Here is a 23,405-nt window from a genome sequence, read left to right as displayed (position 1 = left end):
TGAAGGGCACAGCCACAGGTATGGAGGCTGCACGCCCAAGAATAGGGATCTGTTTAGTTCCTGAGCACAGTGAGGTCCCAGGGCTTTCTGAAGAGAGTTAAAGACATGGAAACTGTCTTCTGGGATCTTGTGTTCTAAAACAGACACCACCAAAAAGGGTAGACACCAGCAATAAATGCATATGGAAATTAACCAGTTACCATTCAAATTAGATGCAAGCCTGGGGTAGGTGCTTATTGTAGACAAAGGCATGAGATCAATGCATGTGAGCATTGGGGTGTTTATGTTTAAGTGGAGTCAGAATTCTCTTCCTTAGCCACCACCACCCTAAGGGGAGGAAGAACGAGAAGAGAGTGTATATTGGCTTTTGGTTTAGGATTGGGAGGCCTTAGAGAAGTTAATAATTTCCCCAAGATCCTACATTGACTTGGTCTACTCCATGAACACATTCCCCCGCCTCTCCTTTCCCTCTGACCCAAGATCCAGACTGATATGTTTTCTAATATCATTGAAATTATTTTCATTGGTTTTAGAAAAAAATTATATTGAAGAATTTAAAACATATACAAAAGTAGACAGAATAGTATAATGAATGCCCTGTAATTGGGGTGGGTTTTTTCCCAACCATTGATGTCCTGGAGTGAAGTATTGGTATCTCTTGTTTGAAGTAACAAAAGATGAGAAAAAGAACAGGTTGTTGGAGTGGGTAGGGAGTGGGGTGGAATACAGTGTTACAAGTGATAGAAAGCAGAATTTACCACTTCTGTTGACTTCCATTCCCTGAGGGGTCTTCAAACTTGGACTGGTAGAACCAATAATCTACTAAGGGAACGCAGCCTAGGCAGGTGAGGTGCACAACTGAAATTAAATCACAAGACAAGGCACGTCCCAGGGACTGGGAACCAGCAGCTGTGCTCTTAAGGATACATGGTGATGCTGGAAGAATGGTGCAGTTGGAGAGGAGAAGAGGCAAATTGTTTCAAACGGGGAAAAAAGAGTGCCTGTCAACTAACCAACAGTAAGGTGGAACAAATAGCTTACATACTTTTAGGACACCATGTGATCACCAGGACCTAGCACCGGCTGCCTGAGAATAATCCGTACACAGCTAACCTCGCTTCCTTGCAAGGAGGCATTTGGCTGGTGGATTGGCAGGATGCTATCTAGGGACGTAGCTTAGTTTCATTTTAGTGAAGCAGTTAACAGTCTCCCCACGTATTATTGTAACTAATATGTTGACCCATGAGCCAGATGATCATTCTCTTAGCAGGATCACGGTCCTGAAAGTTGATTCCGAAAGGGAGGCTTTAAAGAAGACTGCCTGGGGCTCTGTCCCGGGTCCTAACCTTGCTGAACCTCTTTCTTATCAATGACTCGGCTGAAGAAATGGAAATCGTACTAATCAGAACTGTAAATGGCAACTAAGACCAGAGATGAAAGAATTATGATCTGACGTTTGAAGAGGAAAAGGTTTAGTATGCAAGCAGTTACTTTATCTTAGAAACACACTTGCACGTATAGATGTGTGTGTGTGTGTGTGTGTGTGTGCACTTGTGTGCACAAGTGTTTTTCATTTTCCACGTGGGTACCTGGTTTGACTTGGAGGACACTAGTGATGGTATGATGAGCTCTCCTTCCCGTAGAGAAAGGTAGAAAAAACATGACGCTGCTGGTAATGATAGCTGCAATGTATGGAACGTCCACTATGTGCCCAACGACAAAGCAGGCTGTGCAGAAAAGAGTTTACATAGTGGGCCTAAGCCTGTTATCCTTAGAAAACCCCGTTTGCAAGGTTGGCCTTTGGCTGGCATATGGGAACTCGGACCCGGGGAGAGTTACCACTACCCCCAGGAATTACCACGCCTAGACTGTGGTTTATGCCGAATACCTGCTTTCCTTCTGGGAGTATGGATTTTTGGTATGTCTGAGCAAAGGGTGCCTATTTGACCAGCTCTCAGTACAAACCCTGGGTGCTGAGTCTCTAAGGAGCTTCCCTAGCAGACAGCACTTCACACGGGTTGCCACAACCTGTTGCTGGGGAAATTAAGCACATTCTGTGTGAATCTACTGGCAGGGGCCTCTTGGAAGCTTGTTCTTCCAGACTTCACCTGTGTATCTTTTCCCTCTGCTTGTTTTGCTTTTTACCCCTTCTCTCTAATAAATTGTAGCCGTGAATGCTATATGCTGAGTTCTGAGAATCCTCCTGCAGAATCATTGAACGTGGGGTAGACTTGGGGAACCCTGATCCACAGGCTTGATTCTCATTACATCATAGAATTTTTATAGCAATTCTATATTTATAGCTGGTAACTCACAGATCCAGAGCTTGAACCAGGTCTAACTCCAAAGATTCGCTTGTCTTTGGAATCACAGAGTAGCGTGTTGCTCTTTCACACTCCCTCTGACACAGGCCCTGAGACTTTCACGGAGAGTCCTGCTGTTCCTGGATTTCCAGACAGTCTCCCAGGCTCATCTAAGTGTCTTCTGGGGGTGAGAATGAATCACTGAACAGCTCACCTTGAAGCAACAGGGGTGAGGGGTGATTCCTACTTTTTCAGGCCCATGGTATTTATTCCTGTTAGTTTCATCCCTGTGGACGCTCTCCACGCCTCTTTCTTGTTATCTGCCCCAGGAAGACCAGTTGATTGTATTTTCTGGTGAAGAAGGTGTCGGTGTGAGAGTAACCAAGGGTTAGGGGCTGACGTTGGCTGCAGCCTCACCCCACCACATGGCCACGAGCCTGTCATCCCTCCCTGTTCCTATCAGATAAGAAAAGGGACATGCTCCAAACCCACAGACTGTACAACCAAGACGTAAACCATGGACTTTGGGTGATAACGATGTGTCAGTGTGGGTTCCTCGCTTGTAACAAATGCGCCACCGCAGTGAGGGATGTTGATTGTGGAGGAGGTTATATGTGTGTGGGATCAGGGGGCACATGGGAACTCTCTATGCCTTCCGCTCAGTTTTGCTATGAGTCTACAACTGCTCTAAAAAATAAAGTTTATTCATTAAAAAAAACAAAAAAGGACATGCTCTAGCTCTCCAAGTGTGGTTTGGGGTATGGATTAGGGCAGCAAGAGATCACCACTTTCTTAAGAGGGTAAGTAATTTCTAACGTCCCCTGCTACTATCTTTATTAAATGCACTGAAATATCTTTGAAAGAGAAGAAATTGTCCCTTTTCTTTTGCCAACTGGGATATGATATGTCCGTCCTCTCCTCCAGCCTGAGAAGGCATGGAATGCCCAGTTCTCTGACTTGAAACTGCATCCTTCACCTAAGGTGCCCTGGGCTGAGGGAGCCAGAGGTTTAGCGTGGAATTACCTTTTGTATGAGTATTCTGTTTCCAGTGCCCCCCACCCCTTGTCTGCTGTGGCTGCAACAGGACCCTCTCAGGAGTTAGAGGAGGCAAAGAAGGAAGGGACTTCCCGCATGCAGCCCTGGAGGTGGTACAGGGACGGGAAGGAGGAGGGCTCATAGGACCTGCCCCAGTGCACCCAAATTCAAACCCACTTCTGCTGCTTGACACGGGAAGTGATGAGAGGTTATAGTACCTGTGAACAAATGTCATCGCCACTTCTGGTTTCTAAGCCCCTCCCCCATCCTCCCCATCACCCCACTAATGTGTCTTTAACTCTTCACACACTGTAAACCCAACTTCAAGGGTGTGAACAGTTCATCGCGCTTTAATGCAATAGCTACAACCAATGCAGGGAGACAGCCCCACTGCTTCAAAAAGGTACCACCTTCTGAGTGCAGGGGACCAGCCAGCTGAAAGGCAAGCAGAAGGCTATGTAAGAACATGAGCTCTAGGATCCCACAGGCCTGGGTTTGAATCGGCTTCTGCCACTTTCCAGCTGTGCAATTTCGGGCAAGTTGTTTAATCTTGCTGAGCCTTAGTTTCCTCATCCGTAAAATAGGGGTAATAACAGTTCCTACCTTATAGGGTTGTTGTGAGGATTAAATGAGATCATTTGGCAAAAGTGCACATTACTCACTGTAAGCATTCCATGAATATCAGCGGCTGCTTCTGCTGTTGACTGACATTGCTGATGCTGTTAGGAACAAGCCCGCCTTCCCAGGGCCCAGTGAAAACATACTCTTTTGGTTATCACTCACTCCCTCTCTCCCTACCCCTCAATTCTGTTACCTCTCGCCGCGTTCTAAAAACATCTACCATTGGCCCCTGTAGAGAGCCCACCAATGCCAGACACACCCTTGCCCCAACGTCATTTTGGAGCATTTCCTACTCTGCCCCAGAGCCATGCCTCTTCTCTCTTTTTTTTTTTTTTGCGGTACGCAGGCCTCTCACTGCTGTGGCCTCTACTGCCGCAGAGCACAGGCTCCGGACGCGCAGGCTCAGCGGCCATGGCTCACGGACCCAGCCGCTCCGTGGCATGTAGGATCTTCCCAGACCGGGGCACGAACCCGTGTCCCCTGAATCGGCAGGCGGACTCTCAATCACTGCGCCACCAGGGACGCCCCACCTCTTCTCGTAAAATGAGTGTTCTGCTTCTCACAGTGCACTTTCCAGAAAGTTCTCCCTGCCCTGTCACCTCCATCTGGGGGCATGTCTGTCACCCTGGCACACCACTGTGCCTTAAGAGGAACAGTCAAGATCTATGTTAGTGCTCATTCCTTTTGTGAACCAATAGCTGTAGATTTCTGTGATTTAGAGGAAAATCTGACCCAAAGCAAAATTTTTCTTAGTTTGGGTTTTGTTGATGGTAGCAGTGTTTTGTGGGGTTTTTTTGCTTAATTACCACTATGACTGAATATAACATTTAATGATCAGGGGCAGATTCTTTCCAAAATGAAGATGTGAAAGAACAGGCAGTGCGAATCCTTTCTCTAGAACGCTGGTCCTAGAGGGTGGTCACGGGCGGGATTGAGAGCACAGCCTTCAGAGGCTCACGCAGACCAAGTCTGCACCGAGCACCACCACTTCACAACTAAGTGACCTTTGGGGAGTCACATGACCTCCTGGTCCTCACCTGTAAAAAGGGATAATCGGTTCACTGGGAGGGAACATGAGAACGTTCAGATAACGTCCTTAGCCCAGTGCCTGGTGGGCTGTAAGCAGTCAATAAATGCTAAGTTCTCAGTATAACACGTTCTAAAATTCCGTCGGAACCTGTGCTTAAAGCAGCTGTTTGGGGGCTTCCCTGGTGGCGCAGTGGTTAAGAATCCGCCTGCCAATGCAGGGGACACGGGCCCTGGTCCGGGAAGATCCCACATGCCACGGAGCAACTAAGCCCGTGCGCCACAACTACTGAGCCTGTGCTCTAGAGCCCGTGAGCCACAACTGCTGAAGCCCACGTGCCCAGAGCCCGTGCTGCACAACAAGAGAAGCCACCGCAATGAGAAGCCCGTGCACTGCAATGAAGAGTAGCCCCCACTCGCCGCAACTAGAGAAAGCCTGCGCACAGCAACGAAGACCCAGCGCAGCCAAAAATAAATTAATTTTTTTAAAAAAAGCAGCTGTTTTGGAATATATTGAAGAGGTTGGTGTCAGCCTGCTTCCTGAAACTCACGTGTCTCATTCAAATGGAAGCAAATGTAATCGTAAGCCCTTAGCAGAGTCAGGTAAGCTTCCCTTTGCCACTTACATCACACCTTACAAGGAGCTGTACTTGGTCATCGAGGCAGCAGCTGCGTACTGCAAGGTCACCTAGAACCCCACAGATATCGGCAAGTAAATTTTCGTGATTACCAAAGATGTCAAAAAAGTCCCACCCCTCCTTCCAGGGCCCAGCTTTTGCAAGTTTCATCATTAGAGCCTCTTCAGGGACTCCTGTCTGAGGCAATGGCTGCACCTTGAATTCACCACGACTGGAACTCAGACCCTTTAGACATAAGTATGGATGACAGCTCCTAATACGTGAGCCAGGAAGAGTGACATCGCATGTCATTGTCCTGGGCTGACACCACCCCTCTCCTCTAGAAGCTCTAGTGAGGGGAAACCCACCTATTCTGGAGAAACATTTTCACTTTCAAGAGGTCCCAGATTGAAAAGCAAGGGAACTGATCAGTAGAGAAATGCACAAGCCAATGAAGATAACAATGAAAATAATAGCTCTTCTTTCTTGAGCATTTTTAAGCATTATAGGTGCACTATAAGCTTGTTCCGTTCTCACGCCAACTCTTTGAGGTAGACAGCGTTACTATTTCCACTGCACAGATGAGAAACATGATGTTCAGAGACGTTAGGTAACTTGCCCAAAGACACAGAGCCCAGGTGTGTCTGCCTCCAAAGGTGGGGCTCCTGAACCTGGGCCGATGCCCAAACAATGCCAGGCAGTGAAATGCAGAGCTGTGGCTTGCAAACTTTATTTTCTCAGCCTAACCCTTTGGAGCAAAGAGAAATCTTCTGCAGTCTCCAAACGTCTAAATCAGACCAAAGTGGGGCTGCTGTGGTGGAAGAGGGTTCGGGACCCAGAGCCCTTCTCATCATCCTCTCTTCTTTTCCCCTGGATCCTTGAGGACCTTCAGGTCCCACAGGACACAAACCAAAAAGCTCTGGTGAAGCTGAAGGAGTGTGGGCTTCAGAGCTTCTGGTTCTTCTCTGCATTGGAGAATACAAGTATTGACCTTCCAGAGTTGTGGGGAAGAGTATGTGGCTAATGCGTATGAAACATCTAGTAGGCCCCCGCCCTCCGGCTACTACTAGTATTATCCTAACTGGTACGTCTTATGGGAAAATAAGAGTTAATTCAGAGGGGACTGTAGTGGGTTGATTGGTGAGCCCCCAAAAATGCACCCATGGCCTAATGCCTGGATCTTGCGAACATTACCTTATATGGGAAAATATGGGATTAAGTTAAAGATTTTGAGAAGAGCATGTCCTGGACCATCCGGGTGGGCCCTAAATGCAATCACACGTTTCCTTAAAAGAAAGAGGCACAGGCGGGGCTTAAAAGAGGAGGCGGTAATGTGACCCCTGAGGCAGCGGTTAGAGGGAGGCGGCCCGAAGCCAAGCAATACCTACTGCTGCAAGAAGCTGCAAGAGGCAAGGAAGAGATTCTCTCCTGGAACTTGAAGAGATGCAGTCCTGCCCATACCTTGATTTGGGGTATCTGGACTCCAGAACTGTGAGACAGTCCATTTCTGTTTTAAGCCGCCCACGCTGTGGTAACGTTTGTTACAGCAGCCATAGGAAACTAATACAGGGGCTCATTGCCCCCGCTCGGCCCCAGCGCACACTCCACACACGGGGATTGTCTCACACAGAGGCAGGCGCGGAGGGCACATGCTGGAATCCTTGGAATAAGACGTCAAAGGTGCGCACGCACCTCACTCCTGGACACGGGCAAGCAGGCGGGAGTCCTCTCATCTCCAACAAGACCTTTCCAAGGGTGGAGTCTCCCGGTCACTGTACATTCCTGCTCAGATATCCACTCTCCCCCTGCACCTCATCCCCGACAATCACAGCGTTCGGTCGGGTATTTGTAATTCCCAGATTGTCATTTCTGACAACACGTCTGTGTCTCTTTGTTGAGGCCAGTGACTGTGCGGACGGGAGCCTTATTTGTCGTGCTGCCACCCTTGAGCTTCCTCACTGTCCACATCCGGGCCCGGAGGGGGCTCTCAAGACGAGCAGTCACGCCTCCTCGAGGCAGCTCTCACTACAGCACCTCTGCCCTCGTTTCACTCGACTGTCAGTCTTGAACATTGCACGTGGAGCTGAGCCAGGTCAGGTGTGTGCTGCCATGCGGGGCTTGTGTGGTCTGGGGTCCGGCCGGGTCGTGCCATGTTCCTCAGCTGCAGAGACATTCTTCCCCTGGTGGTTCCTCGGCCGCCAGGCCGTGGAGACTTCTCCGTGAGAACCATCTGGCACTGATTTTTCACCTCCACCTTTGAGAATTCCCCAGAGCCACAAAGGAAAGAAGCAGTAACTCTTCTTTGGCCACCACACCTGCTGAGGGACTATATCACATGCTAGTTCTGCACTCACTGGTATAATTTGGAGAGAGCTTAGCCGAAAGGAATCCCTGGTCTAGTCAAAATAATATGTTAGTTCATGAATAGAAGAAAAATAAGGCCTTATGGTGGGGTAAAAAGAAACTAGAATTTGGAATCAAAGGAAGCAAATTCAAGACCCAGCCCTGACACTTTCCAGCGGTGTGATGGGCACATGACTAACCCCTGACCTTAGTTTTGCATTTAAAGGGGAGAGGAGATAAATAATAACCCCCACGGGATCGCTGAGAGGATTAAGCCATATGTGTAGGTAAACCAGAAAGCACTAGGCAGCCGCATACGCACCCCACGAGACCATGAGGTCTCTGTGTTTTGAGTCCTGGGATCTGGGCCAGGTTAGCCCAAGCCAGGTACTGTTCCCCTAAAGGACTGCCGTTGAGGGCCAGGCTCCTTGCCATTTATTGAAGCTCTGAGTCAAGAGAGATCCCCAGCCAGGCTCCCATCACACGTTGCCCCATCTCCACTTGTACATTGAATTTCAAAAGATGCTGGCTGGTTTTCTCTTATCTCTAAAACAGAGTGTTATGGTCGTGCCTCTTTCTCTCTGAAGGAACCAAATGCAGACATCAAAAGGAGAAGAAGAAAGCTCACGCCATCCCCAGGGGCTGATGCTGGCAGACTCCTAGGCTTGATCTGACCCTTTCCTGACCTGTGTGTGGGGAACAATGTGGGCAGAGCTGCAGAGGTCTGCACCCTGCTGGTCCTGGGAAGGGGTGGTGGGCATGAGGGGGAGGGGGGAGGGTTTATAGGAAAAGGCTAATGAAATGAATCACCAGTTTCCTATCTGCTCTGAGTGGGACGCTCAAGAAGCTGAGCCCTGGGCTGGGCTCTGCTTGGTAGCTCAAAAGAATGAATGGTCCCTTGGAGTGGGAGTCGACTCAGTTCCAGGAGAAGAGCTAGGAAGGGTGACGACAACCTGTCTGTTACTCTTCACCCTCAGGGAGGATGTACATCCACCAGTGTGGTTGGGAGACTCAAATGGGTTGTGAATTCGTCAATAATATAATGCTTCTAGGTATTCACACCATAGCTTGTTCTCTACCTGTTCACCTGGAGCAATGTTGTTATAAACCCCTAGATGGCAGAGATCACGTCCATCCAGATCCTTTCGTACTGAACTCACAACACCGCGTGTCAACTGGTCCTTCCTGGATCTTGAGGAGATTGAAAGGACTAGGGCTGGGTCTCACAGTTTGGTGAACATAAAAACCACCCAGGAGTTTGTTTGAAATGCTGATCCCTGGGCTCAGGAATCTGCATGTTTAACAAGTTCACCAGGTATCTCCGAGGTAAATGGTCTACAGGCTACTCTCTGAGGAATACTGATGCAGACTCGCCCTTCTCAGACTTCAATGTGCACATGAATCACTGTGGCATCTTATTAAAATGCAGATTCTGACTCAGAGATCTGAGGCCCAAGATTTTGCGTTTTTAACACGCTCCCAAACGTTGCTGGTGCCACCCGTCCCCACCCCCACTTAGAGTAGCAAGGGTCTCTCTACCTGCTGGTCCTCTGCAATCCCGAGGTACCAGTCCCTGCAAGGTCTTTAATCTAGATGGACGGTTCAAACGTAAGATGTCTGCGTTACCTAAGACCTTAGATTATAGTCATGTACCTTCCATTTGTAATTAAAATAACTGTTTATCTTGAGTTGCCAGTCAGGTAGGTGATTTCTATACTACAAGCACTTTAAGGAATAAATATCTAGGTACATTGGATACTTTCTCACTAATACTTAACACACAACATTTTCTGTCCCTAGAGCTTTAATGCACACTCTCTCCAGCAGCCAGGTTCTGATTAGTGTTAATGCATGGCTAAGGGAATTCAAGCCGTCGTGGCAACAAGGACCCCTCTGAATGAACGCCTTTCATAATTGACAGCTTTATATGTTTTTAAGGCAAGAGTCTCTTCTAGGACTATTTCCTCCAAATCAAAATGAAGAGTTTAATTCATCAGTTAACACTCCAGAGCAACTGGAAGGCTTTGCTGCTTCCTCCAACCATTATTTCTCAAGACACAGCCAGGCATGCCTCCATTAGCTGCAGCATGAGGGAAAACTGGAAGGAACTTGATTTTACCGCAGGGAGGGGACAGCCAGGTGCGTAGGGAATGGAGGCCAGCAAGCAGGACGACACCGTCCGCAGGGTCCGGAGAGAGCAAGCGGAGATCCCAGCAGGCAAAGTGGGGACAACGTGTGTGGCCCCTGTACCCTGTGGGGCATGGGTGCAGCGCTCCAGCAGTGACTTGTATTAGCAATTCCAAGCAGATAGTTGTCACGGGGGAAGCTCGTCATCACGAAAAGGGCCTGCACCCAGCTAGAGTCTGGACCAGGACTCTGGGCGGACAGAGCCCTGGGCTAGAAGGACAGGCCTTTTCTAAGTTGAAGCTGGCCGTCTCCATCTGCCCATGAACTGTGAGCCACAGGACCCCACTGGTCCTTGTCTTCACATGACAGCCCTGCCTTTCACCAGCCAAGACCTGTCTGTCCTCTGCCCTCACCAGGGCCTGTGACCTGTGTCTGGTGACCTATGTCTGCTTGCTTGTCCAACCCGGGCATCAGGCCAGGCTGACTGAGGCCAGCCTCCTGTACACCTCGCATCCAGTCCAGCGCCCAGCTCCGGACTTCCTGCCTGCTGGAGAAAACCACAGCTGTCTCTGACCAGACCCTCAGCAAATTCCTGTCGCCTCCATTTCACGGGGTGTTCCTGCAGCTCGATGGGTCTATCATTCAGCTCCTGTCAAACAGGGTAGAAGAACGAGGGCTCCTGGGGGGCTCAGTGAGGCTATCTCTGCTGCAGACAACAGCCATATATTGTGTGCACGTGCGTGCGTGTGTGCGTGCGTGCGTGAGCGTGTGTGTGAGCGTGTGTCTGTGCATGCGTGTGTGTGCATGTGTGTGTATGCGCACATGCAAAACCTGCAGCTATGTCATAGTTTACACATTTTCTTTCATCTGACCTTGAGGTAGAGCAAATATTATTAGCCCCACTTTATAGATGAGGAAACTGAATCCTCGGGAATGTATGTACACAGGCTCCTTTATCAAACACTGTGATGGAGACTAGAAGTATAAAATACAGTCTAGAACTCCTTGGAGCTCACAGTCTTCTATGCTCAAGGCTACAGAGGTAATAATCATAATAATTCATTCTTTCAAAAGTATTTATCGAGTTCCCGTTACGTGTCAGGTACTAAGTGTAGATGGGAGAAGACAGACTGACTAACTCGGGTTTATTGAGCATTTGCTCCACACTCAGCACTGTGTTGACTACTTTACAGGCTTTATCTTCATCCTTGGCACAACCCATGGCACAGGAGCTGGTATCAGGAAGCTGAGGCCTGGACCAGCTGGATGACTGGTTCAAGGATGCCCACACAGCTGGAGAGTTGCAAGCAGGGACGTGCCCTCGGGCAGTCTGGCTTGTGGTCCAAGCTTCTCATTACGGAGCTGTACTGCCTCTCAGCCTTTCTGTTCTAACTTCAGGTCCAGTGTGCTTTCTGCTGTCCCGTGTTGCCCACACAGAGCCCACCTCACTCCCAAGAGAAGATGCTCCCACTGCCTTTTCCCAGCCTTTCCAAAGGGCTGGAGGCAGGCAGTCCCCATTCTGGATTCAAAACTCCAAATGCCTGCCCTCACCTGCCCCCACCCTGAGCCAGCCCAACCTGTACTCCACCTCTGCCTGTGCCTCTCCCCAGGCCAGCTCCTGGCACCCTGTCCCGGCCTCCCTGCTGTGATCGCTCCACTGCTGAGATGCTGCTCTCATGAGCATTGGTCCTAGTCAAAGGCTGTCAACCGTAGGCTCCAGCTCCTGGCTCTCAGGATGGACATGTGACTGAAACGGGGCTAATCAGGGCCCTTTCCTGGGGTTTTTCACATCGGAACTGAGGAAAGCAAGCCTGTCCACTCCGTGCTAAGGCTGAGGTGTGAGGCTGAGAGTGTATACAGGTCAGGCCTCGTGAAGAAGGGTGGTGTGAGACGATGAGGCCAACAGAGAAGAGGGGAGAAGCCAGGGGAGAGGAAGTCCTGACGACCTCCTGGTCAGAACCCTGGCTCCAGGCACCCCAGGGCCTCTCTGTTCCCCTGCTCTTCTGGCAGGTTGGACACCTGAACCAGTACTTTCTTCAATTAGTTTCAGGTGGAGTGTTTGCCACTTGCAACCAAAGAGTCCTGATTCACCCAGCCTCCATCTGTCACCTGAATCCCTCCTTTGATAGTGTATGCAATTCCTGCCTCCCTGTCTTCCTCTTTTCTTGAGATAAACATGCCTTGAGGGATGGAGTCATGGTCTTCTTCATCATCATCAACCATCAACATGAACACCATGACTGAGGACCCGTCTTTTCCTGGCATCGTCCTAGGTATGGAGGGGCTAGAGCTGCAAACAGTAGCCTCTGCCTTCTGGTTGCCTCCATGTTCATCAAAATATAAGAAATTCCAAGGGCACAGAGCACGTGCTGAGCACAGATCTTTTTTAGAACAGGGCATAAATCAATCAGTCTGCGTGGAATTTTTACAGAACAGAGACACTCATCACTGCAGATTATTCTGACCTTTCGGTGCCAAACATCCCTTTCTTGAAAAACCATCCATCCCTTAGGACAAAAGGTTTTTATCCTTCATCTTAAAGTAACCTTCTTATTCTTTGCACTACATTTGTGGGGTCTTTTCCACCCTGGTTAGCTCCTAGTTCAGGATCAAGTGTTTTTGTTTGTTTGTTTGTTTTCTGAGATGCCCTTTCCAGACTTATCCAATTCACTCCCCTGTAAGATCTCCAGCCCCAGATTTCTCATCATGGCTAGAAACCTCCCATTAACAGTCTCCTTTCCTTTAAACTAACGCCTGGCCTCTGGCTATGTCCCCTTCTAGGATACAGTCTGTGAGTCTCCTGTTGGAATGCCTTCCCATATGTTTTCTGGTCCTATTTAACTTCAATGGCTTTCAAAGAATTAAATGCGTAAAAAGGAAAAAGGAGCATTACACACAGTTCCAAAGAAATGATCCATGTTCAAGGTTACGCTTTCAAAATGGGAAACAGATGTGGCTAGAAAGGAAAGAAGAATTCAAAGGAGGAGTAGAAAAATAGGGGTTTCTGGAATCCTTGTATTTCTCATTACCCTTCCACCCTTATGCTCTGCACAGACCCTCAAGATATTCTGAGATCCATGTGTCAACCCAACAGATCCAGGCCTCCCTTGTGTAGACCTGCCTACTGTGAATCAAAAGGCTATCTTAGGGCTTCCCTGGTGGCGCAGTGGTTGAGAGTCCGCCTGCTGATGCAGGGGACGCAGGTTCGTGCCCCAGTCCGGGAAGATCCCACATGCCGCAGAGCGGCTGGACCCGTGAGCCATGGCCGCTGAGCCTGTGCGTCCGGAGCCTGTGCTCCGCAGCGGGAGAGGCCACAACAGTGAGAGGCCTGCGTACTGCGCAAAAAAAAAAAAAGGCTATCTTAGAGAATTCTACTGATTACTGAGTAATGTTTTTTCCTATTTTCCAGAGATAAATTCTTCTTCCCCTTAGGTCTGAAATGATAGGTCATCGTTGTCTACTTTCTTGTCCAAAAATGTAGCTAGTTAAAACAAGTTATCCTTTCTCACAGTTCTTTGAGTCGGGAATTTGGGCAGGGTCAGCTGGCATGGGTGGAGGGGTGCTCTGCTCCATGTGACATAAGCTGGTGTCACTCACTCAGCTGCACTGTGTCGTCAGCTTGGCTGGGCTGGAAGGCCCACGAAGTCTTTGCTCATTTATCTGATGCCTCGGTGTTCTTCCACATGGCCTCTCCCTGGGGCTAGATTGGGCTTCCTCAGAGCATGGTGGTCTCAAGGTGGCCGAACTTCTTACATGGTGACTGGCTTCCCCCAGAGACAACGTGGGAGCTGGTAGGCCTCTTTAAGGCTAGGCCCAGAACTGGCCCACGTTCTGCCAACCGAGTCAAGTCACAAAGCCAGCCCTGAGTCAAGGGAGGCGAAATGGATTCCACCTCTTCATGGGTGGAGTAACACGTCCATACAAAGAGGAAAGAAAAGGATGACAGCCATCTCTGGATATCAGCTACCGTATCCCTATAACCACTTCACTCAGAGGGCACGTGCTCATTTCTTAACCTTAGATAAACCCCATGTATAGAGCACCGTTCTCATCTTACTTAATTCTTCTCAGTCTCTTTTTTTCCCTGCAGATTATTTTACCTCACAATCTCTATTCTAAGACCTAACACCTTTCTTCCCTTCAACTTATACTCTCTCTAAATACTTGTTTCAGAAAACTGTGTGTTCCCAAGTACTGAGCTCAAATTAATTTTTACTAAAGCTTATTTTAATTTTGTGTTCTGTTATGATAACGATGACTTAGAACCTGTAATATACCCATAATATAAGGCTGACAAGCCCTTAAAATCGTTTTCTGTGAAGAACCAAATGGTAAATATTCTCAACTTTTGGGCCATACAGTCTGTGTTGCAATTACTTAGCTCTGTTGTACAGGAAAAACAGCCACAGAAAACATGTAAATGAATGAGCAGGTCTGTGTTCCAATAAAACTTTATTTACAAATATAAGCAGCAGGCCAGACTTGGCCCAAAGGTCTTGATTTTGCTGATCCCTGCTTTAGACTAAGGGATCAGTTTGTCTTTCAATATATATTTTGTCTAATGATTAGCTGTTTGACTTTCAGAAAGTCACTCTTCTCTGAAATTCACTTCTTCATCTATAAAATAAGGGTATTGAAATAACCAAGAATAAAATAGCCCCTTACGCCTGTAGTCCTGAAAATGCCACACATCTTTAAAACCCTTTGAAGGAAATGCCCAGAAAGGCCATAAGATGAGTTGTTTCTCTATGATAATATCTCAGAGCTCTGTTGATATTTCCACGACTTTGTATCTTTCCAGGGATCTCTCTCTTTTTCTCTCTGGGTCTGTGTATCCTCCCTTCTGTGTGTCCCAGTGTCTTTACAGGCCAATCTCTTTATCTGTGTTTACAGTGTTTTTCTCTCTATGCTCAGGGCTTCATTGCCCCTCAGTTTCCATTTTTCTGTATTCTTGTGTGTCTCTCTCTTGCATTCGGATTTATACGTGCATCTGTCTCATCTCCCTGCATCTCTCCCCTGATTATAATGTTGAATAGCTATATATTTTTCATTATTTTCCTTTTTAATGAAAAAAGTTCCCTATTCTTAGTTTTCAAAGTAGTATATTTTTCAAATTTCAGCCAAGTTTCTATTTATGTACAGTGAAATATCATGTATAAACTACATAGCACAGTATCTAATATATAGTAGGTACCCAATAATCATTACATCCCTTCATCTGGCTTCCCCTTTATGTAACTGCCTAAATGATTTTTTTTCATGTAGGTCAACAGTTCTCAACAGAGAGAAAGGCTGGTCCTCTGTCTTTATCTATAATACCTTGTTACTCTCTCTCACCTTTACTCAGGACACCAGCTCCTGGCCTCCTCCTGGTGTTGTTATCATGTTTGTACATAACTTGAGGACTAATGTAAGCAGAGGATCAAAGACCAAGCAAGAGACTGGTGGCTCAGTTGACTTTGCTCGGCCACCCAGTGATGATCTGGTACCTCCCAGAGGCTCCTTCTATTTCGTTCGCTCTACAAGTATTTATTGAGTGCTTGTTACGCCCTAGGTGATGGGGAGACAGAAGTGAACACAGCAGACACAGTCCCTGCCCTCCTGAAGCTTATAGTTTCCTGGGAGAAATGGGCAATACATAGGTAACCAAACCAGAGTAGGACAGAGGAGGCCGTGACTGGAATACGGAGGAGGAGAAGGTCTCTCCGAGATGCCTTTCAAGGTGAGACCTAAAGGATGAGATGAAGCCGGCCCAGGAGAGAGGTGGAGGGAGGGTGCTCTGGTCAGAGGGCTGGGACCTGCCTGCTGGACCTTTAGGAGCTGAAAGGGAGGTGGTGTGGTGTTATGCGGTCAGCAAGGCAGGAAGCAAAGCAAATATGCTCCCAGGACAGGCGTGATAAAAGGTCTGGGTTTCATTCCAACATAATGGGAAACCACCACAGGGTTTTAGGCAGGAGAATGGCTGATCTGATTTATGTGTTAAAAAGATGACTCTGGCTATGCCGTGGGGGATTTCAACTGGTGGGGGAAGTGGGGAAGCAGAGAAAGGAGGCTCTCCAGAGATGGTGGCAGTGGAGGGGGAAAGAAGAGAAAGGATTTGAAATATTTTAAGAGGTAGAAATGACGGGATTGACTGATGAATTAGATGTGAAGTCAAGGAAGTGGGAGAACCAAGGCTGACACCAGCTTTCTGGCTTTGGTATTTGGATGCCCATTGCAGGGAGGAGCGATCAGTAGTTCCATTTTGGTCACATTCCATCGGAGATGACTGTGGCGCATGCAGGGGGAGATGTCAGGTAGGCAGTCGGATATATGAGTCTGAGGTTGGACTGGGGATTTGGGTTGGAGGTATAAATTTGGGAGTTGTCAGTCATGGGGTTGGATATTATTCCCTAGTGAAAGGGGATGGAGAGAGGAGAAGGGGCTCCTGGACCGGGCTTGGGGACTCCAACATTAAGAGGCAGAGAGAGGAGGGAGTGCCTACAAAGAGGAAAAGGAGGGGGAACCAGAGAGAAAGAAGGAAAACCAGAGGAGGACGGCATCCTCAGAGCCAAGAGAGCAGAGTGTTATAAGAGGCAAGTGGCCGAGAGCCCAGGCCACTGTGCCAGATACAGCTGAGGGTCCCCAGGAGATGGGACAGAAAGGGCATCCCTATTTGTGGCCTCATGAAAGCCACCAATGGCCATAACAAGGGCAGCTTTGCTGGAGTTGCGGGGGGGGGGTGGAATGTGGATAGCAGGTGGAGTAAATTGTCGGTAAGAAAATGGAGAGCACTTGTAAAGACATCTCTTTGAGTTTAGTGACAAAGGGGAATGAAGAAATATTCCAGCAGAAGATGAGAGGTCACAGGTGGGATGTTTGGGGATGAGAAATGTTAGTGTGTGTTTGGAAACTCGAAGTGATCACTATAGAGAGTGAGAGCTTGTTCCTCGGCTTTTTTTTTAAGTAACGATGAGAACTTATAATTGTGTAACCTCTTCACAGTTTACCAAGTGTTATCATAACACACACTGTCTCTTATCCTCACAGAGTTATAGTTGAGGAAGCTGAAGCTTAGAGGAATTGAGTGACAGGCTCAAGGTCAGAGCCAGGAAGTGGCAGGCCCAGGACCCCACGCCCTGGCTGCTCTTCTTGGCCTGACCCCAAGGCCCCTCCCTGTCGACAGTGGACCAGCGTGAAAACTGGGCGGCACTCACACGAGGACGGGTTGTGCCCCGCTGGTGTCTCGCAAGCAGATTTTTAAATTTCCACTGAGCCAATCACTTGTGCCTGCTGGCCCAGCCTTTGATATTATGAAGTCGCAGCTGCTTTTCGAGAACACAGGACCCTGTCCCACTTCCTAAGCCTGTTTTTTTTTTTTTTTTGTGGTACACGGGCCTCTCACTGTTGTGGCCTCTCCCGCTGCGGAGCACAGGCTCCGGATGCGCAGGCTCAGCGGCCATGGCTCACGGGCCCAGCCGCTCTGCGGCACGTGGGATCCTCCCGTACCAGGGCACGAACCCGCGTCCCCTGCATCGGCAGGCGGACTCTCAACCACTGCGCCACCAGGGAAGCCCCCTAAGCCTGTTTAATTGAGCTTCAAAGCCTCCTGAATTTCTAGAAGTGCCCAACAATCTCGGGCGGTGTCAGAGAGAGGAAACATGAAATCCCACATCCTTCACATCCATCTTCCCCGACTGGTGGGAACTGCAGCCCCAGAAGGACCGTGGTGGGACTGTGGCTGACCTCTGAACATCAGTCTCCACACCTGTAAAATCCTAGGATCGTCATGAGGATGAAGTGAAGTAGTGGGTGTGAAGTACTCAGAAGGGTGCTTGGCGCGTGGTGACTGCTCTGCGAATGCCACCCGTGATTATTTTCCTTTATTGCTCACTCACTCACTTTTATGACAGACACTTGCTGGGCATCTTCTCTCTGCCAACTATGGCTCTAGGCACAGCAAACACAGAGCTGTATCCACATGCTTCCTCGGCTCAAGAAGCATATGTTTTAATGAGGGGAAGTGATGTTGGAACACAAACAACTCTGCCTCGTGGTAATAAGCAAGGTGCAAAACGCTGTGGGTGTCCAGGGAAGAGAAGATCACATGTAGCCCAGGCAGCTGGGGCAGGCTTCGTGTGAGGAGCGGAGGGCGGGGTGGGATGGAACCAACTGGAGCGTCAGCCCCATGCAGAAGAGGGGGAGGGGATAAGCCTTCTTCATGCAGAAGAGGGGGAGGGGATAAGGCTGGCTGTCCTGGGGGGAGATTGTGAGAGGCTTGGATATCAGTGCAGCAGACCCAGCCAGGTGGGTGGGGGGAAGGGGTGGCAGCTCCGTGCCCCACCTCTCAGCCTTGCACCCCGTGTTGCTGGGACCCCTACCTAGGAGCCCTTGGTCTGGCTTTGTGTCTGTAGTCCCTTGGGGGGGGGGGGGGGGTGGTGGGACGCAAGGGGACAGAGTGTCAGGATTCATCCCAGGCTGCCATGTAGGCTTGGGAGGACTCTGCGGCACGTGCTCACTCTGTAACAGATGGAGGATTTGAGCCAGCCTAGTACCCCGACCCCTCTACACCTTAGGGAGTACACTGGAACTAGCACCCCCAAGTCCTTCAAACAAAAGATGGTCCAGGGCCATCCACTCCCCCAGGGCCACCACCATGGGAGCAGGGACCTTGTGTGAACGCCCATCACCCCCCATTCAGGGTGAAAGGACTGGCCTCCAATAAGTGCAGAGGCCATGGCCTCTCCCCCCACTGGGGGTGGTAAAGACATTCTCCTTGGGGGAGACCCAAGGGACAGGGGGTGCGAGGAGGGGTGTCAGTGCTGGACTTCATGTGGAGGCTCCTCAGCCGTAGCCTGGGGGGGCCACGCCCGCTCTGTCCGTCTCCCGAGGTGGGTTAGACGCAAGGCACTATTGTTTCAAGAGCATTAGACTAAGAAGTGCTCTCACACAGCTTCTAGGCCAGTGGCTCTGGAATCCCTTGTTTAAACAACATTGTATGGAACGTGACGCATAAAATAAAATGCATCGACATAGAAATGCTCTGGATGAAGCTGAGAGGAGAGGGCAGAAGCCCGTCCCCAAGACCGCGTTTGTCCACACACTTTGTGACCCTCTGATTTAGTCCCACTCTCGTTTTGCAGAAGAGAAACTCAGAACCTAGATTGGGGAACTGACCAGCCTAAGGTCACAAAACTAACCTCTGGAAGAGTCAAGACCTGCAGAGAAGCAAATGAAATCAAGGCTGAGAAAGTGTTTTATAAACTGTAAAGTGCGATAGAAATGTAGGGCCATTATCTCCACTTCATGTGAAGTTCTTGGGCATTTCCCATGTCGCTGCTTTGAGAGAGGCCACCAGAAGAAAAAAAAATGCAGAGGACAGAGAGTGTTGGCATCATAGGCAGTGTGGAAAGAGCACAGGGTTGGACCTGAAGACAGTTAGAAGCCTAGTGCTGCCATGTACGAGCTGTGTAACCTAGGACCTGCCATGTACGAGCTGTGTAACCTCACTTTGCCTCTCTGACCCTCTGTTTCCTTTTCTAGAAAAGTGCCTTCTCTACCTTCTTTCTGGGATTACTAGGGCTCAGGTGAGGCAACGCATGGGAAAGTGCTTTTAGCAAGGCCTAGCGCGCAGAACTGTGCTATCTTGTGAGGAGCAGTAATGGTAGTGAACAGAAGACCTGGAGGCTTTGAGGCTTGGTGTTTAGCACCCACGAGGCACTTCCTGCCCCTGGGGGCTGGAGCCAGCTGCTGACGGTGCTGGAACCCAAGTGTTCCATCTCTGCTGCCTAGACACGTCCCATAGGTCATGCCGCGCCCTCAATGCACAGCCCTCAGACACTCTTTGTCAAGGTGTCTGAGGCGCAACCTCCCGTTACCGAGTGCTGACTCAGCCCCCAGTAAGCTCCGTCTCCCCTTCCGCACACTGTGGCTGCCAGAAGGCGCGTGGCCAGTCACTCAGCATCCCCCAGACTTCACTGGCTCTGCATCTTGGTGACAAAGGGCTAAATTGGTTCTGTTTCAGGAAAGCAAGAAGTGATTTCTCTCAAAGACCTTGGAGAGTTCTTTCCTCCCTCCCCACAGTGTTTTCGGCTGGGGACTGTCCAGAGGCTGGCAGCTGAACTTCACTCGGGATGTACAGGCTCAGGTTCAAACAAAGGCAGTAGCCCGGGGACTAATGGATGGGGGGTGGCCAGGTTCCTTTGGAGAGCCTGACAGGTGTTCCAGGAGGAGGGAGGAGTCCAGACATTCCTGGCTGTGCTGCCTGGGGTGACCTTGGACACACCACTTTCTCCACATGGGAAGGCAATGGGAAGAAATCGACCACGGGACACCTAAGCCCTTATGACTCAGACATGGGGTCTGAGGATCCACTCATTCAATCAGTCAGCAAGGATTTACTGAGCACCTATTGTGTGCCAGGCATTGTGCTAGGTCCTGGGGGACAAAACAGACAAAAAGTTCTGCCCTTGTGGAGCTGACATTCTAGCAGGACCAGACAGAGAAGGAAGAGTTAAATGGGAAGCTAGAGACCGGTCAACCGGTGGTAAAAAGCCGTGGGAAAGAGAGCATGGGTGAGGGGCAAGGGTACGGGGTGACGGTGGTTGCAGGTTTCAGGAATGTGGGCAGGAAGGCCTCTCAGAGAAGGGAAGATTGCGTGAGGGCCTGAAGGACATGAAGGAGGGAGACAGCCATGTGGGTACCTGGAGGAAAAGTATCCTGGGTGGAGGGAACAGCAAGTGCGAATCCCTGAGGCAAGAGCAAGCATCAGGGAGGTCGCGTGGTTGCAGGAGAGTCAGACGAAGAGAGGTGAGGACTGAGGAGGTCTGTAGTGTTTTCCTTCCAGTGCCTCGGACAAAGCGATCCAGCAGGTCCACCTGATGGCTTTAGATGCATTTGTAATCTCCTGTCTGGGATGCCAGTTTCATCCTACTGTTTAAATGCTGGGACTTTCTGTCAAGAGAGAGTCATTCCAGACCTCAATGACAAAGCCTTCTGTGCTTCCAGAATTCACTCCAGGTCCCTTGGGTTAGCAGAGAGGGCCTGGGTTTGAGTTCCAGCACCTGACGCTTACTAGCTGCGTTACCTTGAGAAGGGCACTCAACCTCTCTGAGCCTCACTTTCCCTGATGAAGTTCATCAGTTGCCTCACCTGCAAAATGGGTTAATAATGCAGACTCCATGCCTACCTCACTTGATTGTTGTTAAATTTAAATTAATGAGATCATAAATATGAAAGTGCCTTTTACATTGAAATGAGCAAGATAAATGTCAGGGGGTTTATTTCAGCAAAGCCTATGGTAAGGGGCTTATCACTGACTGCCCACTCCCCTCCACCACCCTGCTCCTTGTTTGCATCCCATGTGGGACCTGCTGACTCTCACTTTGCTTCGGTCCACATCTGATTCAGGGACACTCGTCAAATACCCGGGGACCCCAAGGCAAGGCTGCCAAGGGTTCCCCAGGAATACAGCAGTTCCCCAGGAACGTTCCGGGGCTGATTTGTCCCCACATAGACCTGTCCGGGAAGACTCTGAGCCCATTGCTCTGGTCGGATAGAGCCAGGTGGGCCCAGCTCCTCCCCGCAACGTCCCTCCCCCTTCCTCCTCCAGGTACAATGGCCCCAACCTGGTTCTGAAGTACGACCGGGCCCAGAAGCGGCTGGTGAACATCGCGGTGGACGAGCGCAGCTCCCCCTACTACGCGCTGCGGGACCGGCAGGGCAACGCCATCGGGGTCACAGCCTGCGACATCGACGGGGATGGCCGTGAGGAGATCTACTTCCTCAACACCAATAATGCCTTCTCCGGTAAGGGCTGGGGGCCTTGGGCCTCCCCTGGCCCCCACCTTCTTCCTCCCGGCACTAGGTTACTGTCACCGGCTTCCCCAGGACCTCGCTCCATCCCAGCAGAGACAGCCCCAGGAGGCTCCGTTCTTCTCTTACACATGAAGCTGTTTCTCACCTCCCAGCCCCTGGAGAGGGAGGCCTTGAGCAGAAGACCTGTCCCCTCCCTCGGACTTTACATCCTCCTCATCTCCCAGTCCGAGCGGCAGCCCGGTCCTCCTAACTGACCCCTCCTCCCTTCTCCCCGACTCTTGGCGGCTCAACCACTCAGCACTTCTCACTCCCGTAGCTCGCAGATGACTCCCTGGCATAGCCCTCCGTGCTGCTTCTAGGGAACTTTCTAAAATGCTTTGAAATCCTTCAAAGGCCCCCATAGCTTTCAGCTGAGCTCATTTTTTCACCCCACATTCCTGCAGAGCACCTACAGCACGCCAGACCAGAGGCGGTAGGTGCTGGGGGTACAACTTGGTGGAAGACAGATCTGGGGCCTGTCCTGGCCCAGAGTGCCATCCCAGTCGCTTCGGCTCTTGTGTAAATGCGGGTTCTGACTCAGCAGGCCTGGCTGGGCCCTGAGATCCTGCATTGCTAACATGCTCTCAGGCTATGATGCTGCTGCTTGTCTAGGGACCACACTTTGAGTAGTGAGGTCCTACACACCAAGGAATGGCTGAGAGAAACTGATACCCAGAAGGCTACATGATAACAAGAGTAACGATAACAACTAATACTTAAGTAGCACCTACTGTGTGCCGGGCCAGGACCTGAGCACTTTGTATTCATCATCTCATTTAAGTCCCACAATAGCTCAATTAGGTGGGTACTGGTGTGGCCCACTTTATAGTTGAGGAAACTGAGGCACAGTGAGGTCATATGACTTGCCCAAGGCCACACAACTTGTAAGTCCCAGGATTCAAACCCAAGTGTTTGACTCCAGATCCATCCTTTTAATCAACACACTCTGTGGCTTTACTCAATCCCATGCCCTCGGGCCTAGTGGAGAGCCAGGCTCATGGTTGGTGCTCAGTGTTTCATGAGTTGGGGGACTGTGTTCTTGGGGCTGCAGGTGGAAGTCTGCTCCCTTGGGGCCATAACATCTGCAGGGAAGTCCCAGGCCATGGCTTCCTCCTGAAGGATGCAGGGCCCAGTGCCCCTTTGGGGCCAGGTTGGACATGCACTGCACTCTTCCAGATGGCAGCAGCCTTTCGGGTTGGTCTGAACAACACCCTGTGGTTCAGACCTGTGAATTCACCATTCAGGACCCTCCCAACCTCCTGGAGGCAGGTGACCGCCTGGCTATGGGGACCACCTTCCCTGCTCCCATAGAGACACACACGCGCGCACACACACACACACACACACACACACACACTGGCTTTACCCTGGGCCCATAATGCTGCCCCTGCTGGTTGCTGAGCCCAAGCCAGGATCCAGCCCCAGACTGCCCCTGCTGTTGAGCCCTGCCATGTGCATGAATGGCGAGGGAAGGGGTTGGGGCTGGTGCCAGGGGCAG

General features: G+C 50.0%; 1 protein-coding gene across 4 annotated transcripts in view; it reads left to right on the top strand.

Moving 5' to 3' along the window:
* Positions 1 to 23,405, top strand: part of CRTAC1 (cartilage acidic protein 1) — a 134,018-nt gene that overhangs the window by 60,401 nt on the left and 50,212 nt on the right. For all 4 annotated transcript variants that reach the window (XM_027112233.1, XM_027112231.1, XM_027112232.1 and 1 more), the window contains exon 3: positions 21,663 to 21,859. In XM_027112233.1, coding sequence (XP_026968034.1) covers positions 21,663 to 21,859 — 197 coding nt within the window. The remainder of the gene's footprint in view (positions 1 to 21,662; positions 21,860 to 23,405) is intronic.

Source organism: Aethalodelphis obliquidens, unplaced genomic scaffold (assembly GCF_003676395.1).
Source record: "Aethalodelphis obliquidens isolate GAN/ISIS:26980383/991018 unplaced genomic scaffold, ASM367639v1 scaffold11, whole genome shotgun sequence".
Classification (NCBI taxonomy): Eukaryota; Metazoa; Chordata; class Mammalia; order Artiodactyla; family Delphinidae; genus Aethalodelphis; species Aethalodelphis obliquidens.
Note: the sequence above shows the minus strand (reverse complement) of the source record. Positions and strands in the feature narration are given on the sequence as shown.